The 20179-nt window shown below is 29.7% G+C and overlaps 1 protein-coding gene across 10 annotated transcripts in view; it reads right to left on the reverse strand.

Moving 5' to 3' along the window:
* Window positions 1–4110: 4110 nt before the first annotated feature.
* Window positions 4111–20179, reverse strand: part of LOC126766369 (nuclear receptor coactivator 2) — a 75541-nt gene continuing 59472 nt past the window's right edge. For 5 of the 10 annotated variants that reach the window (XM_050484164.1, XM_050484163.1, XM_050484162.1 and 2 more), the window contains 3 exons: window positions 14785–15003; window positions 13047–13406; window positions 4111–12829 (listed from right to left, as the gene is read on the reverse strand). In XM_050484164.1, the coding sequence (XP_050340121.1) occupies window positions 12798–12829; window positions 13047–13406; window positions 14785–15003 (611 nt within the window). In that variant the 3' untranslated portion in view covers window positions 4111–12797. The remainder of the gene's footprint in view (window positions 12830–13046; window positions 13407–14784; window positions 15004–20179) is intronic. The other 5 variants (XM_050484168.1, XM_050484165.1, XM_050484167.1 and 2 more) reach the window with 3 other exon arrangements.

Genomic DNA, 20179 nt, shown 5'->3' on the forward strand with positions numbered 1-20179 from the left:
TTTTAATTAAAATCTACTTGGAATAATATTTTAATTATGAAATTTCAGCAAAAAAATCTATAATCTACAAATATGTACATACGTAAGTATTATTTCTTTTTGGGAATAATTTTGAGCACAAATATTCTTTGGAAATGGGAATAAGAGAATTGTGGACATTATAAATGTGAATTTTTTACTGTCATGTCTGAATTAATTTCAAAGGCCTTATTTAAGTTGAACAGTTTTTTACATAAATTAATTTTTTTTTGCAGTTAATCTGTCCAACAGAACCATTTCTAGAAGCTAAATTTCGTAAATACAGGTATTTATCAATGTTTGGAGGGTCTTGCATCACATTCAAATATAATTACAAAGGCAAGATGTTATTGGTTTGATATATTCTTGATATTCAACTACGGTCTACGATCTACGGTGAACGTGTTGTAGTCTTTGGAGATGCACAGTTCTACTCCGTTGGTTTAATTCTAATCGAACTACGCTAAAATAATAAATTACATACACTTCTACGTTTACACTTTGGAAACATTCAGGGGTTTTCATCTCTATTTTCCAGCCTTTGCAAGACGGAGGCTGAAATATCATGGTAGTCTTACCTTCGCCGAACTAGAAGACATAGTCAAAACTAATATTAGCCCTCTCAAAAAGTTTGTGATAGCCTTAAAACTCTTTCTCCATTTAAGGTATTATACAATATTTATCATGGGATTTTTAGGTACCACAATGCACCTGCACACTTACACTTCCCTCACACAATAGAGATTTAGAGAAATTGCGTCCGTAGATAAGTGTTTTGTTTAATATGTACGGAACGGTAATTTCCGAACCCAATCAACGGATACCGAATGCACACAATTCAACCTGGTGAATATCAGCGACGCATACTAGCTAACAAACTTCTCAGCACCTTGTTTGCACTAAGCACTCACACGGCTAGCATATGTGAGTGTACTCGTAAAAATGGCATATTTATACCCTGGATATTATGCAACGAAGTTTTTATTGGCAAGAGGGAAACGTTTGAGATCTTATAATATATATATGACGGGTTTTTCAAAAGGTATGATATCATTTTCAAGTGTCGTCTCGGCCATTTTTAATATTTCATGATCTCTAATTTTTATACCCTGAACAGGGTATATTAAGTTTGTCACGAAGTTTGTAACACCCAGAAGGAAGGGTCGGAGACCCTATAAAGTATATATATAAATGATCAGTATGTCGAGCTGAGTCGATTTAGCCATGTCCGTCTGTCTGTCTGTCTGTCCGTCTGTCTGTATATATACGAACTAGTCCCTCGGTTTTTAAGATATCGTTTTGAAATTTTGCAAACGTCATTTTCTCTTCAAGAAGCTGCTCATTTGTCGGAGCTGCCGATATCCGACCACTATAACATATAGCTGCCATATAAACTGAACGATCGGAATCAAGGGTTTGTATAGAAAACTTTCACATTTGACAATGTATCTTCACGAAATTTGGTATAGATTACTTTCTAAGACAACAATGTAATCTCCGAAGAAATTGTTCAGATCGGTTAACTATATCATATAGCTGCCATACAAACTGAATGATCGGAATCAAGTTTTTGTATGGAAAACTTTTACATTTGACAAGATATAATTGCGAAATTTGGTATAGATTACTTTCTAAGACAACAATGTAATCTCCGAAAAAATTTTTCAGATCGGTTAACTATAGCATATAGCTGCCATACAAACTGAATGATCAATCAAATGCTTGCATGGGAAACTTCCTCATTTGACGATATATCTTCACGAAATTTTGTATGAGTTATTGTTTGTAGAAATAATGTAATATCAGAAGAAATTGCTCAGATCGGATTACTATAGCATATAGCTGCTATACAAACCCAACGATCGGAATCAAGGGCTTGTATGGAAAACTTTCGCATTTGACGTGGTATCTTCATGAAATTTGGCATAGATTATTGCTTAAGGTAACAATATAATCTACAAAAAAAATGTTCAGAACGAATTACTACAGCATATAGCTTCCATACAAACTGAACACATAGTTACTAAGAGAAATGCACCTGTGAAGGGTATTTAGCTTCGGTGCAACCGAAGTTAACGTTTTTTCTTGTTTTTCATTGTATTAAGTATTTTTTAAAAATTTCATCATGGAAAGATATTCGCAAGAATTTTCATAATGTTCAAGTGTCAATAAGACAAAAACGCAATTTGTCGAATCCAAGACGTTCTCAAGAATTGGGACTATCTCAAACCACAACCTGGCGGATTTTGGAGAAGGATTAAGACTTAAATCTGTATACAATTATTCTCACTCAGGAACTACTCAGGAACTGAAGTCATTGGATCATCGTAAACCTCGTTAATTTGCTGATTTTTCCTTAGAACAACTTGATAACAATTTTTTTTTTAAATCAATTTCTCTAATGAGGCTCACTTTCATCTGAAGTGCTGAACACATAGAGCGCGACACGACATGGCAGCACAACAGTGAACTGTAAATGGTGCCGTGAATTCTTCTACATGAACATTTGTAAGAAGGCAGCGACATAACAATGGCCGGCATGTACACAAGACGACACAGCTGTCCACTTTGCATGTACACAATTTCGTTGTGGCCATACTAATACCTTTAACATCAATGAAATTTTAATATTTTATTCAAAGTGAAATTTGTTATGCAAAAAATAAGTAAATAGGTAAATTTATTTGTTTTAAATTATAAATTGTTATTACACATGATATAACAGAGCTATTTTATGCTTTTATTTGTAAAATAACATAATAACGACAGGCTTGTTAGAGCTTTGAATAATTTTACATTTTACATATTAGTGGCGTCACTCCTCTCTACTGTCACTGTCGCTGGCAAATATAAAAATATTTTGAAGTTAGCGAGAGCGACAACTGTCGGCCTGCAGTCGTGTAGCCGTGCAGCTGTCTAAATAACTGTGTCCATTAGAACGTGTGTATTTTAATATTTGACAGATGTCGCTTGCAGTCTGTCGCGCTCTATGTGTTCAGCACTTGAGTGGTGCGGTAAGCAAACAAATCGATTCTGGTACGAAGAAAATCCACAAATTATTCATGAACAACCATTACATTCACCTAAATTGTCAGTTTGGTGTGGTTTTTTGTCTGGTGGAATCATCGGCCTTACTTCTTTCGAAATGAAGACCGATATAGATCGAGGATAACCAACATTTTATGGCCGCAATTCCAAGAAGTTAATCTTAACAGCATCTGATTCCAGCAAAACGGGGCTAAGTGCCACACAGCACGTACAACAGCCGAATTATTGGGAGAAAACTTTGCAGATTTCATATTTCAAAAAATTGTGCTATTGAATCGCCTCCAAGAAATTGTGATTTAACGCCATTATACTACTTCTTGGTGGGGCAATTTGAAGTCATTGGTCTTTAGCAATAAACCAGACTCTCTTCAAGCTCTAGAAGTCAATACTGAACGGGCTATTCATGACATACCACTGATTTAGTAGAAAAAGGGTTTGAGAATTGGGTTCATCGGACTCGTTCACGAAAAACAAGTCATAAGAGCCATTTGAATGATGTTACATTCAGAGCTTAATTGTATCGATTGAACTTCACATTAAATAAAAACACTTTAATTTAACAATTAGTGTGCTTTTTTTGAATATATACATATATGTATATACATGTACATGTATGTAAATGCTCTGCTGCACCGATTTAGCCGTGTCTGTATATCGGTTTGTATATACACGAACTAGACCCTAAGTTTATGAGGTATCGATTTAAAATTTTGCACTCGTCCACTCGTGCACCACTATAGCATATAGTTGCCATACAAACTAACTGATCAAAATAAAGTTAACTTTTTTTCTTGTTGTTCTGTTTTTAGGGTAGATACGAGTATGTTATAGACTTTACACTTTTATTAAGTCTTCTGTAAACTCTGAATAGAGATATTAAATATTCGGTACTAGCGCAAATTAAATGTATTTCAAATTAAATTCTTTCTAAGAGATATAGGGTATGTAGATATGTTTTTTTCCAGTGAAAATTAGTTAACCTTTGTACTTACGTAATTTTCAAAAATGACTGGGTTTTGTAAATAAGAATAAAACCAATTCCTATTCAATTTAATATAATATTTTTATTAGTCTTTTTTCAATATTAAATGTTGTATCATTTCCAATTTCTTTGTTAACTCACTCATTTCCTCTATTTGCATTTTTTCAATTATTTCATACGATTTTGTTGCTGTATATGCGTGGTTGTGTATATAAAGATTATTATATAAGATTTATAAGCAAATATTTAATAATACAATACATAATCATTTTTAGCACAGTTCCTGTTGTTAAGAACTAACGTCTACATTTTCTACAAATAATTTCTGGCGTTTAGAAAAAATTAATAATCTGCTGTTTTTGTTCGATCATTGAATTCTTTGGTACCTGTGCTTCTCTAATTTTTAGTTTACGTTTTATCAACATTTTTCATATACTAAACTCTCAAGAAATAAATCAAAATCATTTTAAATAATTATTTATTGCAGAAATATCGAAGGCGAAAGTCAACATTAAAAAAATATCAGCGATCATAATTACTTATTTGAAAAAAATATACATATAAACTAAATGATAAGGAAAATGTAAACACTGAAATACATATTTGTTACACATATGTATATGGTACATACATATGTTCAGTGGATTTAAAATTCTCCCTCTAACGGTTGCATCAAATCATCATGTTGTATTGTTGAGTTAAATTCACCATTACTATTCGCGTCGATGTAATTTTGAAACTACAGCAAATCTATTCAGTAAATTGAATATATAAAATAATACAAATACATACATATGGAGTTTCTTAACAAAAGCTTCACGTGCACCATATAAATGTTGTTTTTATGTATATGTACATACATTTATAGCGTAATTCCACGATTTGCATAATATCTAGACAAATATGCATACATACAAGTACATAGAGACAATACCTTGAAATATGTAATAAATAATAAACAAATATTTGAAAGATATATTTAAATGTATGTACAGTTGATTATATTTTTTGAAACACATATACCTATGTATATCCACACCCACACATTTTAATACTTCATGGTTTAGGTATTAATTAAACTAAACCGGATTTTTATAATCAATTAAGCTGATGGAATATCTGTTAGAAGGTTGAAACAATCTTTAGAACAGATTTTATCTTAACTGTCATTAACAATGCTGAAGACGCAACATATTTTATACACATGAATATCCACAAAATGATACGAAATATGATTATGTCATTAATAGTTTGCTATACTATACATATATGATGTATAGTTCAATTTAGTTTTCTTTGTTTTATAAGAAAAAATATAGACAGGTGCAGCGCATACATGAACACATGTGTTACAATCCACTATACTTATACCTATATATTTATCTATTTAATTAAAATTATCAATACAATTTACTATGCACATCGTATAAATACTTTAATTTTTTACATTTAAGTTTGTGAAGCCGTTTTTTCAGTTTTCAGTGACATTCGAGTTGGTGCATATATTGTTGTACTTTTCTTATTTAGTAAACAACTCTTTAACATGGAAATATTTTAAATTTATACATATCTATATCATAAAAATATAAGAAAGAAGTAACAATAATGACATAGCATGCGGACAGTAACAAACAATATAATTTTGAATCCTTAATGTAGGTATAAGCGATAGTTGAAAACAATCAAATTGATAATATGTAAGTAATGAAATCGATTTCATATACTTTATATAAAAGTGTCAGCAATTGTTAAAAAGGGGTGTACTGTTGGCAAACATATAACTTTTTTGTCACTTTATATTTTATTTCTATTATTGAGGAAAAATAAACAAAATCTAGCTTGCAATGTAATTGTTATGTACAATATAAAATCATATGTACACTTTTATGCGACTCCGAACAATAGCGCAAACATTTATGCTTTTGCTACAGTTTTTAGTAATTTTACTTGTACACATTTTTGCTCATACATATTACTCAGTCTTACTGAATCGTTAAATTTTATAATCAATCCCATATCAACCCATTTTATTGGAGTTATGATGCCTAAATATGTTCCTCCTATTTACGATTACATGACTTTTTTTCCAAATTGTGTTTATTCTTGATTTCGTACTTTCTTACATGTTTTCACCAAAACAACCACAGCCAATCAATATTTCATGTCATTCTTCTTGTTGGTATATATATATATATAATTATATAAGTAGCATTCATCTTATTTTAAGCCATTGTTATAATGTTAAGGCTTCGTTTCGGTATGTTTTGAAGAGATAAATTCTTTCATTCGAATCAATGTTATTTTAATATTTCTATTCAATGCAGTAAATTGAGGTTATTCAAATCATAAGAAAAACTATTAAATAGAAACAATAGAATTACTACATATAAAATATAGTTATTTGGCCGCGTCTTCTATTTTATTGCCTTTTCTTAAATGAATGATGTTTTTAATTTGTATGCAACTATTTAATATATATATTTTCTGGTGCAATGAATTGCGAAATTCGAGGGATCTATTGACTATTAACTTTGTAAATACTTGTGTAGATATTTTGTATGTATACTTTACTGTATTATATATATATATATGTATATATATATATATATCGAATGTAGTACGAATTGAGTTTTGTTTTAATTTAAGCCAAATTAGTTTGAGATTGTGATGCAATTATTTTATGTTCTTTTATGTACACATTACATTGTTAGCCTTTAAATTATATTTTAATTTTTCAATATTATTATATAGTTACCATATAGTTTTTTTTTTCAAAAAGTATATATGTAAGTGCTTACATTGTTGATTGCAATGTTCTATACGATTACACTTTTGTATATCTTTTTTCGACAGGCAGCAATGTGTAGAACAATACATATTTGGTACTTCTTTTCGTTTTTCTTTTATTTCAGTAATAAATAACTTAAAGGTAGGCCATGCAAATAGAACAGAACATTAAAAGTTGTCAGTTTTTATGAGTTTGTTATTTCGCAGGTTTATATACGTTTTTCTAACCGTCTCAGGTATAAAATCCTATATATGTATGTACATAACCTGGTTGAACTTTCGGTAATTAACAATACTTAAATGTATTAGCATTTTTAATATTTGTTTAAGTTAAGTATTGATATTGTACAAAATAAAAAACAGTTATATGTATAATTATGTATATATGAAAGATTAAGTCTCCAGACTTTTTATTATTTTCATATATTAGGACTTTTATTAAAAATATTCAAGTATATATGCGCATATACATATGTACAAGTATGTAGATAACGTGCGTACTCTATGTGTTAAAAGCTGCAAGTGTTTGTAAAATTATAGAGTAGTATTTTATACATACTGTAATTATGTATATAAATACATAAAATTAACCTATTGTTTTGTGAGAAAATTTTTGATACAAACATTTGATCTGTTATTTAAATAATAATTATTCAAATTGAAATTATGAAAACATATAAACGTTTGAAAATTGAGTACTAATATATACATATGTATGTATATATTTTTGTGTTTGTATTTTTCATAACAGTTTTATGAAAATTATTACCTAATATTTATAAGTTCTGCTCTTTACTATTTCCCTTAATTATTGTTATGGGTTTTTCATATTCTAATTCTCACTAAATTTACATTTTGTGTTAAAAGTGTAAAGAGATTTACTACTTACAATTAGTCTCAAAAAACAGTAAATGCCACTTGTCGTTTAAATAATTTTGCTCGTTTACGCTTTGTCATTTACTTATAATATTTGTATCAATTCTCTGTTTGGATGTATTAATAAATATTTAAATATTCATCTAAGCAGTTTGTAATGAGATTTTAAATTTTTCTACTAAATACAAATTAAAAACAATTATGTATTTAAAATACATTTTCACACACAAAAATTTCCCTTCTAATTATTTTTTGGTTTCTTCACATAAAAATGGAAAACAATGTAAAAAGGGGAAAACAGGAATATAGGGAATTAAAATACATATTCACACACAAAAATTTCACTTTTTAAATTTTTTTGTTTTCTTCACATAAAAATGGAAAACATTGTAAAAAGAGGAAAACAGGGACAGAATGAAATATTAACAATCGACAGGAAAATATCGCATTTTTAGGTTTATCACTAAACACATTTCTATGTGATATTTTAATGAATATTGAAAATGTAATGGGCCATAAAATGTCAATTATTAATATTTCCATAAGCAATCATACTTTTAAAATTATTACTAAAATTATCTGTAGTTATAAAACTGCTAATAAAATAAGATTATAATGTTTAATCGAAAATATCGATTATTGTACGCAGAAATGATAGTTTGTCATTTAACTTGTATAACAATTATACGTTTAGTATACATTTTTACCATCTACCTTCTTTACATTTATTTCGAAGGTTTAAAACCTTTTAAGAGTAGTAATTAGTGATACATATAAATTTAGCAACTTTTGGTATAATAATAAATAAGTCTAATTACAGAATTTAATTACTACAATATTTTTGAATATTTCTTTTTCCGCAAATAATACCCAAATACCATATGCACACAAATGATAATTCGTTTTGTTGTTCGATTACAAAAAACAATGCTCAAACATTCAAGTGTTCAGTTTTAATAACTATCTTATGACATAAATATATATTTTTTTGTTTTACAAAAATGCACTAATCGAATAAACATTTGTACCACTTAATTGTGATCATAGCCTCTAAAAATGGTTCGTTCTTAATCTTATTTTTATATTTACTGCACTTAAGGCGCTGTTTTCCATGTAAATTTCTTCTTATGAAACAACTTCCTCTATATTAACTCTTCATATTAGCATATAATTTACTAACCAGAATTATTAACATATCCATTCACTTTAACTTACTTCACTTTCTAAATTTAATGTTCTATACGGTGCATCTTTAATATTTTTAATTAAATGTTTTTATTATAATATTTTTTTATATACTGTACTATGGGAATGTATTCATATTTTAGTGTGTATATATAAATTATTATTTATCTTTTTATTTGTTTGATTTTTTTATGTGGGGAAAAATGTAAATCACTCGTCTTATGAACACCGACTGATCACATCGATCATGAATTCGATTAACGTTAGCAATTGCACTGAAATATCAACCGCTTAGCTACATATTGTATTATTTCGTCGTCCTTTCATTGAGTTTGAATAATTGAGGCAATGAACGATGATAATATTAGTTCATTACATAAACAGTATTTTATTGGCTTATTGTGTATGTGTGGTCTTTTAGAAAAAATAATAGTAATGTTTTGCCTTTAACTTTTTTGTAGTCGATATATGTATCGAAATATGTACATATATTTCCAAATATAAAGAAATGGGCCATTCTTTCACACTACAGTGAAAAATAGTCTCCGCAATCATGTCGGTCTTCATAATTGGGTTGAATGCTCTTTAGTCAAAATTGACCATATTTATATCTAAAAGTCGTTTTTCCTGATAATATAATAAATTGTCCTATATTATATTATATCATATTCATTTTATGTTACATAATTTTATATTATTTCATTTATTTAATTTATAATTTGAACTTATATAAGAGGTATTTCTATATTTCCGAGAGTTTTTTGTTCTCCTTTATCGCCCTTCGTTTTTCAATCAATTTGATCTCTATATTTTACTTATTTTTCTTTTGTTTAAATATAATATGCACACACAAGCAAAGTGTCTCGAATGTATTTACATAAAATGCAGTGAAAAAAACTTCATACACAAAATGATGATTTCAAAATGGATATAAGCCTTTTTTAGGAAGTGGTAAAGAAATTATTAATTAGTAATTTTTACTATTATTGAATGACCGGCGTTATCAAACTCTAACTAATTTTTCGAAGTAAAAATCTGTGTGGATTATTATACATGTACTATTATATGTACATACTACTTATCGCACAATTGACTCAATAATTGAAAGAAATTTTAAAATATAAAACTCACCTCACTATTTGAATTAGAATGAAGTGCTATAACACTCTTGATAACTTCAAATCTACATATGTATGTGGTTTCATTCGTACTCCCAAGATTACAAGTCACCTAATAGAGAATTCAAATAATAACTGTAAACAAACTGAAAAGAGAATATCAAAAAGAAATGATTACACGAAATATTTTTATTATATCAACTTTACATTTTTATTAATTTGCATTACAAACTTAAGAAGACAAAAAACGGAAAAGGCTTATGTAGTAGAAAAAATTTACTATTAATTTTTATTATTAAAAGTTGTAACATAACTGCTATTAACTACAACGACACGAAAAGTATACGTTTGGTGTCTATTTATAGTATATAACGTGTTTAAGAATATCTTTATATAGAGTTACATCTGTAGAAAAACTTAAGTTGTAATTAATAAAAAAACAATATTTTTATATAATTAAAAAAATAACAATAATTTACCCTTAACAGTTGCTGCACCTACATAAATACATTGCATTTCAGATATACTATGTAACTTTTAAATTAACTAACATAAATCAAGTAAGAATTCTTTATATTATTTAATGGATATTATATTTGAAAGTTTCATTGCCCTTTTTATCTTGTTTAATAAATTAATAAAGCAAACAATAGTGTTTTAGCCACTGAACACCTTAATAATAAAAATTTCATTTTCTTCTCGTTAATTACACTTAATTAATTAGGCTTTCTAAAGCTAAGACAATTAACTAGGTTTTTACGTCTATTATTTTTATTTTACAACAATATTGGGTAAATTACATGCTATATGTATTTATTGGACTAATATCTCACAATCAAATTATCCTCCTTCGTTTTTTTTAATTACAGAAAAAGGAAAAAAACATTTCAAATAACAAACAATTTTTTTTTTACTTCAAATCAATAGAAAATAACTGAAAGTTCATAGTTAATAAAATCCCAGATATATTATATGAAATGGAAACAAAAATAAAGTTGGATTTCATCTTCTTATACGTAGTATCTAGTGCATTAGTATCTGACTGCATTTCAACTAATGGACCACATTTTGCAAGATAACCCAGGGACAAGCTTTAATCTTATTAAATGAAAATGGCTTTTAGGTATATTTTAATTCTAAATAAATAAAAATATTAAAATCATAACCGGTTAGTAACCACAACTGTGCATTATGTAAATTTTTCCTACTCTAGTGTCAATTTTTTTTCAAGTGTAAATTTTCTATTTTATAAATAAAAAAAAATATTGGAATCAAAATAAATAACATTTTCAAAATTTAAACAATATAAACATTTTACTGGAATTAGAAAATTAGTAATTATATGTATATGTATGAGTTTTTGAAGCGTATTTATGGGTACACGTTTTTTTTATAAAAGAACGCTGTTCATAAAATGCTTATCTTGCTTTATAATTTTTGGCTATTTTTCTCCAACCGTCTCCTACGCCAACGTAACTATTACCTATCATTTGCATTGTACAAAGTACAATTTTCAATTACTTCATCTACAATTTGTATACTTTTGCGATATAATAGAATTATTTTGATATATCACTGCATTTTTTGTTTGAAACTTTATGCTTGTTTATAAGTTTGTAGCAGATTTGTAGTATTATTTTTTATAAATTCAATTGAAATTTAAATTTAGATTTTTTTCGAAAAATTAATATTTTTAGTTGGTGCGGTGCAAAATAGTCAGTGTAAATATTTTTATAACAAAATCGTTTACCGTTTCCCCTTAATTTAATATGCTTATTGGATTAAACTTGACTGTTTTACAGTTCGAAATATTTAAAACTTTAAACATTACTTTTCTTAGTGTTTTATAAGAATTATGTACTTAAACATAACGCTTAATAATTAATTAATTTCCTCAACTTGCACTTGCAAAAATGTAATTATTTTTGAAAGATTTGTATAATATATGTAGTATATACACACATGCGTCCTTAAATTTTAACACTTTTTTACTAAGTAATTAATGTCGTTTCACCCACTATAATTCTTTTACATTTTAGCTTTGTTTTATGTTCTTCATTTGAATTACACGGTTTAACAAATAAGAATTGAAATATTTTATTTAATCTGGCCAGTCCACCTCAATCAGGCTTCCACTAATAGCAATTTTTCCTTTTCCACCGTAAATTTGTTTGCAATACGCGCTATGTTTTTAATATCTACAGTTAATTTTTGTTATTATTGAACTGATGACAACAGGTTTTAATTTCTTTTCGCAATTGATTTTCTTTTCGGTAATTTTCATATATGTAGATACGTTATATCCAATAAAACGTATCAGCTTGGAATTAGATTATGCATATTTGTGGTTCTTAACAAGTTTTTTATTGGTCTCGAGGTCTTAATAAGGTTTTGTATTGGTATTTTTCATGAAACGAAGTATTCAAGTTCCTATATTCATGCAAAATTCTATTTTATATTTACGTAATTTTATGCACATACATATATTTAACACATCTTCATTTTTTTAGCTATTTTGATATATTTGTAACAGTATTATGTAAATAAATGCTAAGATTCTATTGCACCTAGGTACATGTTTCTCTTTTTGCTTCCAATGTTTATAATTGAAAAAAAAATGTTTGTTAACACAAGAAAATAATTAAAATTTCATGGTTGCTATATACATATTATTAAATATATTACTTCATATATTTTTTCGTTCATGTCAATATGCAGTTCTTTTTATTGTTGAGTTGTCGACGGCCGTTAGTAGTGTATATTGAATTCCAGACTTTTTATGGTCACCTTGTAGCATTGTTGCCAAAGAAATCTTCTGCAATTAAAATATGCCGAAAATTGTAATACAAAAATTTATTTTCATTATGAAGTTTTAGATTGCGAATCAAATAGTCTGCCAAAGATGAGTTAATAATTTCATTCAATAAATTTTTATTTCAAAATAATATGCGTACACTTCTATAAATATATCCATTCTATATTAATAATATAGTTTGTTACTAATTCTCTAAATAATTAAGCGTAATACTTACGTGCATCGAAGCTAAAGTTCATGGAAGGATCTGGTGTATTAAGTAGTGCATTTTGGCTAACACCAGTTCCTATTGACCCAGATTGATGTTGTTGCATGCTAAGCGAATTTGTACTATTTAAACCTCCAGAATTACCACCACTCATTGGTCCCTGTTGAGCACTGCTCAAGGGACTTTGCGGGGTGGAAGTTATTCGCAGACCGCCAGGACCGCCATTTCCTCCGCCGCCACCTGGCACTCCGTTTCCACCAGAAGAAGCACCAGCTCCTCCAGCGGCAGCAGCCTGTTGTTGAGCACGTCCGCTTACTACAGCCCGCAATTCCTGTTTTACGAAATCAGAAGAGTTTGCTGCATTACCTGCTGAAAAAAACAAACAAAGTAAAAAATAAACATTTAACAAAATAAATTAAAAAATTATAAACATTATTTTTCACTCTAATTATTTACATACATTGTTATTCTGATATGTTTACATGATACGTTATGATTTGTATGTATGAATAAAAAAATAATCCCATTTAATACATAACGATGCATACATATAACATAGTCAACAACACAAATGTGTAAAAAGGACGTTTAATCTAATGTTCATTTACCACCGATTGGCGCTCAAAATAAAATTATGTTATTTACAATACGAAAATCCAGTTCGGATTCGGTTTCTGCAACTTTATTTAAACTATGACTATGTTAAAATTATTACATATAAAAAAGTAATATAAAATTTAAATCTTTTTAGAAATGGAATGGAATACCAGCTGGTTTGTCTCTCAATAATTCACAAAAATAATGTGCCCCAAAAGTTATCGATTAACGATTTCCCATTTTAATCAACTTGGCCTAATTACTTTTAATTTCATATGTACATCAAATATATTAATATTTTAATAAAATAAAGCAAATAAATAAATCAAATAAGCAATATATAGTTTTATTTTAAAATTTTACAATTTTATAGAAAGTTGTAATGAAATAACGGTTTTGATCTGTGCATAAAATTAATGAAATGCATAACGTATTTTTTAATACATTTACGTAAGCCATTCGCTAACGGGCAGAATGTATAAATAATCAGATAGAACGATGTAGGAAGTAAGGAAGTTTGTGTAATTTATTTTAGTAATTATATCTAACATACAAAGCATTTATGTACATCATGAGTATATACAATAAAAGTGTGAGCTCAACAACGGTAAGTACTAACCAAAAATTTTAATATCAAAATAACAGTTTGACAAATACACCATATTTTTTGAAATAAATATATTATTCAGAGCACATTTGCATGTTTCGCTTTTCGGGTTATTATGTGAAAAATTAAATATCTGCAAATAATTTCATTATACTAACAATTTCGGCTATTTTTACTCACATATACACATTAATATGATTAATACAGAAGGATTTCAATACAAATATTTTTTTTTATTTTATTTTATTAACTTCAGAACACCAATTTGATTTAAATAATAAAACATGGTTTGGAAGAAATTCTAATTTTTTAGATCGAAAAAATTTACACATAGTAGATCAGTATTCTTTGTGAAAAAATTTTTATGGTCTTCCTTTTTACATTATCGGCCTGATAATAAACATAAAGATCGAATATAAGTTTAACATCTATATACATTAAGTATATATTTTTGTATTAGATACAAATGTAGGGAATGCACATATTATATGGTACAAATTATATATGTATATTATTTTATATTCCAAGTTGGTAAACGCTTACCGGCCTGAGCGCGACCATAAAATTCGTTTTGTGTTTGTTGTGGGGTCGCATGAGCAGCATGCTGCATATTATTGTACATCATGCCACCAAAGCCAACAATACCGACACTCCCGCCGACGCTGACACCGCCATTTACGCCGAGGCTTGTGGCGGCGCCATTGCCGCTTGTACCTACAATATTTTCGTGATTTACATTCGCAATGAAAGGGCGTGGAGAGCCTGTTTTGGGTTAATACGAGATTTGCATTTTAAGTTCAAAACTATATTTACTGGACGTATTCAGAAATATTTCTAATAGTAAAACTTTTCTAATAGATTTATAAATTATAATAAATAAATGTGGAGCACTAAAATCGGTTCAGTACTCTTCTTGGCGGTTACTGTTTACTGAGTAACTAATATAATAAAGCAAATACGAATAAATAGTCGTGTTTACGCTTTTGTGTATTTTTTTAATTTAAAAAAATTCAATAGATAATATTTGACATTTAAGGTAATACGAATATTTCGATAACATACAATTTATGTAGTTCGATTTGACTTTAGGCATAAGCCTTAGCGTTTATTTGCTAAAAATTTTTTTAGCAATCAGTATTTTTTTATCCAAAATTTAATTGTTAATTTTTTGATTTATTCGTCTACAATGTTTTTTTTTTTGATATCTTTTAAGCGATAGTTTCAGTGCGATTTTCGAAAAACCGATTTTTTTTGTTGCTTTATCAGATTAGTGGAGAACCTTGCGACTCCAATTTTTAAACGCGTTTTTCTCAGAATGGTGCTATGGAAGTTTTTTAATTTTTTTTGTTTGAAATCTTCCTATTTTTTTCTATGAAAAACTGTCGAAAACAGGGCCAAAATCGATACGTTTTGATCAAAAGCGGGATAGCGACTTTCCCACAGATAAATAATTTTTTTGAAATTTTTCTTTTAGATCAAAATTGTATTGTAGCTATTATACAACCAATAAATAAACATAAAAAAAATATTTTGTATTCGTCATGAATGAACGTAAAAAAACTGGACCGATTAGTTAATTTCAACCTTAAGAATCGCGAAAATCAGTGATTTGTCGGAAAGTCACACTGAAACGGATCAATTTCAACCTTAAGAATCGCGAAAATCAGTGATTTGTCGGAAAGTCACACTGAAACGATCCCCTAACTTACTAATTGTTGCTTCGCCATGCGTAAAGCAGTTATTATCCTACTTTTCGGTATCAGCAGAAATTTTTCCATCAAACTATTATTTTTCATTAACACATGTAATTTCTTTTCAGTGTAATGTTAAGTATAAAAATTACCTAAACATTCATAACTCAAATTGTAAACAAAAAAGTGTGAAAATAAAATTTTGTTAAAATCTAAATTAATGTTTTAAAGTAATTTTAATTGTTTTTAAGTCGCTGAATTGAATTTTAATGGTACTAGAAAGGGAAAGGTTAAATTTGAGAACTTGTATTTTCGTCATATATATTTTATTATTTGATAGATTTGATTTTTAAGTACTTATTTGCAGTTTTCACATTAGGGAACATCGAAAAATACACCACGCATTGCTTAAAATTGATACACTTAATATTCTCATATGAATTATAATTGGAAACATACCCACTGGGGCTCGAGGCTTATAACCACAAAAGGCAGAGAGTTAATGAAAGCTCTTCAAATGACTGGGTGCAGTACTCGTATCATGTCTAGTGGAACACCAACTTTTTGGCCAACAGATCCACTTAAAACACAAGATCTTATTGATTTTTTCATTACAAAACATGTCTCTTCAAATTATATGTGCATAGAAAGCGGTTTGGATATGACCTCTGACCATTCACCAGTATATTTAACACTACACGAAAGGGTTGTTATTAAGAAACTTCCACTTACGCTAACAAATAAAAATATTGACTGGGAATACTTTAAGCAATTGCTATCCAATGTTGATAGTCACGTAAAAATAAGTTGTAATTCCGAGCTAGATAACGAAATCATGAATTTGACAAATACAATTCAATATGCAGCATGGAGTAGTACACCAATTAAAAGAAACGTCACAGCAGGTCATAAGCATACTATAGAAATTAAAGAAATGGTAGCAGAAAAACGCCGATTACGCCGAAAGTGACAACAAACAAGATCTCCATCTGACAAAAGTTGTCTTAGCAAATTGTGTAAAAAACTTACCAATAAGATAAAGGCATTTAAAAATATAACTCTCAGCTATTATCTGAACGACCATAGAAAAAATCGACTGGGTTTGACCTTATTACCAGTGAAATACCTGTACTGAATACAGCTTCCTCACAACGTTGTATGTAAAATTACTGCTATAATGAATGCTACTATAAATCGTCAATACGTATCTATTTATTGGAAAACTGCAGAGGTAAATATGTTCAATAAACCCGGTAATCCAACGCATGAAATTACTTCGTATCGGCCCATATCTTTCCTGCCAATACTTTCAAAACTTTTGGAAAAACTGCTTGCTGTGCGTATTAACAACATAATTGAAGGAAGCTGATACCGGTGCATCAGTTTGGCTTTCGAAAAAACGAGAGACTAAATCAGTACACATTGATTTCACATACAACAATACTACTACGCCTTGGTATGTTCGCAGTCACGATCTTGAACGCGATCTCGGAATTGACTCAGTTGCTGCATCGTATTAGTTACAATAGCAATGAAATAAAAAAAAAATAAAAAATTTAAAAAATATGAATTAACCATGCGCATCCTGTTTAGATTTGCGTCTATAAGTTCTGGGTTATTTCAAAACTTATAATATTACAACAAATATCAGAGAAATATGCTTATTAAGTAAAGGATAAATAGTCTTTTGAAAAAAGATGTTTTCGCAGAAACCACCCCTGCAGCCATCTGCTTGGAGCGGAACCGCCTCCTAGGAGCATCAAAAGGTCATTCCTGGACTACGTCGACGACGTCGTACAGTACGCCAACCGGACTTCGGACGCAACTAACTTTCGACAGGTACTGACCGCCATTCACAGCGAAGCCATCAACACCTTCACCAACTCCCTTTCCGTGAATGGCGTTCTTGGAATCAAACCACCACCCATAGCAGACGAAGAGCTCCAGCTGCCGCGAGAAACGCGTGTGACCCTTGCGCAACTTCGTTCTGGATACTGTAGCAGGTTAAACTCCTACTTATCCAGAATAGACCCTGACATACTGAATGTATGTCCTGCATGCAACGAGTCTCCGCATGACACTGACCACCTCTTTGCATGCCCTACGAACCCTACTCATCTAACACCCTCCTCCCTTTGGTCCGACCCCGTCGAAACAGCACGTTTCCTGGGCCTACCGTTAGATAACATCGACGACAACACAAATGACATTTACCATCCCAACGGGGATTGAATTTCCGTTAAGACAACAACAACAACAACAGAGCGAAGCAAAAAAAAATTTAATTGTGAAAAATGAGCAAATGATCGTCGATGATCACTAACTCCCATACCCACGACAACTATGTACATAAACATACGTACATATGTATATACTATATTACCGCCGAAATGTATAAATCGTCGCTAAGTTAACAAAATTCGTTGAATCGACAATTTTGCGACATGTTGGCGATGTTGGCAGTTCTGTACTTTTTGCAGTGCTTTGTTTTGAAGTACTGTAATTTTCGATTGGACTCCATTTTCATGCCGTCAAATTTAGATAAAATGAGCTAAATCAAGGAATGTGCTTTGAACTTATACAAAAAATGATAATTGTACAGAAATTGTATAATTTAATGTCAGATATAGTACATAATATGACACAAATGAAAAAAACAAATTTAAGTTCTTTAACACTCTCTGCTTTCATATTCCTAATTAAACCAAAATGTTGTGATATATAAAATTATTCGACAATAGAAAAAAAACATTGTTTTGTAAAAATTGGAAATTAGTTTGCGGTGCTCAGTAGTACTCATGCTTGAGTATGAATGCGTGAGTATGCTCGACCGCCAATACATCGGCCCTCGCTGCTTTGTAGTTCTTCAGACGGGTAATTGCTATTCGATTTCATAGTCTGTCAATGAAGCGTCTGAACGTCTGCACGTCTTCAATTGGTGAATCGGTTTCACTATCTCCTGGTTTTATGCTTTCACTGACATTCAGCACGTTGGAGAAGTATTTCCTTCATAATTTTAGTATACTCTGGACATCCGTAACTAGATCACCTCAGGGGGTTCTACAAGAGGAGTGAGCCATGTGTTGAAGTTCACGCAAATGAGGAAAGTTCTCAGACTGCCATTCATTTGAGAGTGGGCAGAAAGTATTATTTTACAAATGGCTCAAGCAGCTCACGACTTCCGGTTTTAGACCAAGTATCCTCTGAGTAGCAAAAGAACATCCGTTTGAAGGCGAGCTAAAGTGAGAAGTCGAACCATCCCTCCCCAGGGTTGTGCGCTGGTTTTGGGACCCGCCCCGTAAAAAAACCTCCCGATGAAGAGGAAACAACAGCCTCGGACGAGAAACCCCCTTTTTGATGACGACAGCTTAACTTGCAATTGATAATTAAGGATGTTTCCGATTTTTTTTATGTGATTAATTGTGAGCAGGATTTATTTTTTGTGTTCAGTTCAATAAATTTATTTTATAGACAGAGACCTAAGTGAACAAAATGTGAATCTAATCATGAGACTAACAATATCGTGATCACTTCCGTGGCGACTGATGTAGATAAGCTTGAAAACTTGATGTCCCCATAATTCCAATGCGGGCAAATTTAATGAAACTTTTATATTTTGACGATTTGACCGTACTGAATAATATATTTAAATTTAAATAACATATTTTTCAGTCAGAATGTCTAAGCTTAAATGTTGTTAGCTTATATAAAAAAGAATTAAATGTACAATTAACAAAGAAGAATGAATATATGTATGTTCGAAATCGAAAGTAGTCTTACTAAAAAGCGCACGAGGAAACAAAATATTTCAGAGACTTATTTTCACATTTTTAAACTCAATGATTTTAACGTTATTCAATTGAATAATATACAAGTACTTTTATACAGAAGTCTAATTAATATAATTAATATTGTTTACTTACTAACACTAAATTAAAAGTGGATTAGTATGCTTCTGAAATCTTTCATCAATATATATATTAAAAAGAGCTTTTGGCATCCTACTACTCTGACATCATTACGAGAAATACATAAAAAAATCAAATGGACATTCAGTACCAATATCAAAACTTTATAAATATGTTGGAGCTAAGGATCTTTCCACCTTACTATCCTACAAAGTTTGGTTTCTTTCTTTAGTACTTCATCATATTACGCTATTACGAAACTTCATTTCTTTAGCGTTATTCGCAAACTTTTAGTAGTTTTGGACAATACTACAACATGCGTAGTAGTAAAGATATTTG

The sequence above is a fragment of the Bactrocera neohumeralis genome, unplaced genomic scaffold (assembly GCF_024586455.1).
Source record: "Bactrocera neohumeralis isolate Rockhampton unplaced genomic scaffold, APGP_CSIRO_Bneo_wtdbg2-racon-allhic-juicebox.fasta_v2 ctg100, whole genome shotgun sequence".
Lineage (NCBI taxonomy): Eukaryota > Metazoa > Arthropoda > Insecta > Diptera > Tephritidae > Bactrocera > Bactrocera neohumeralis.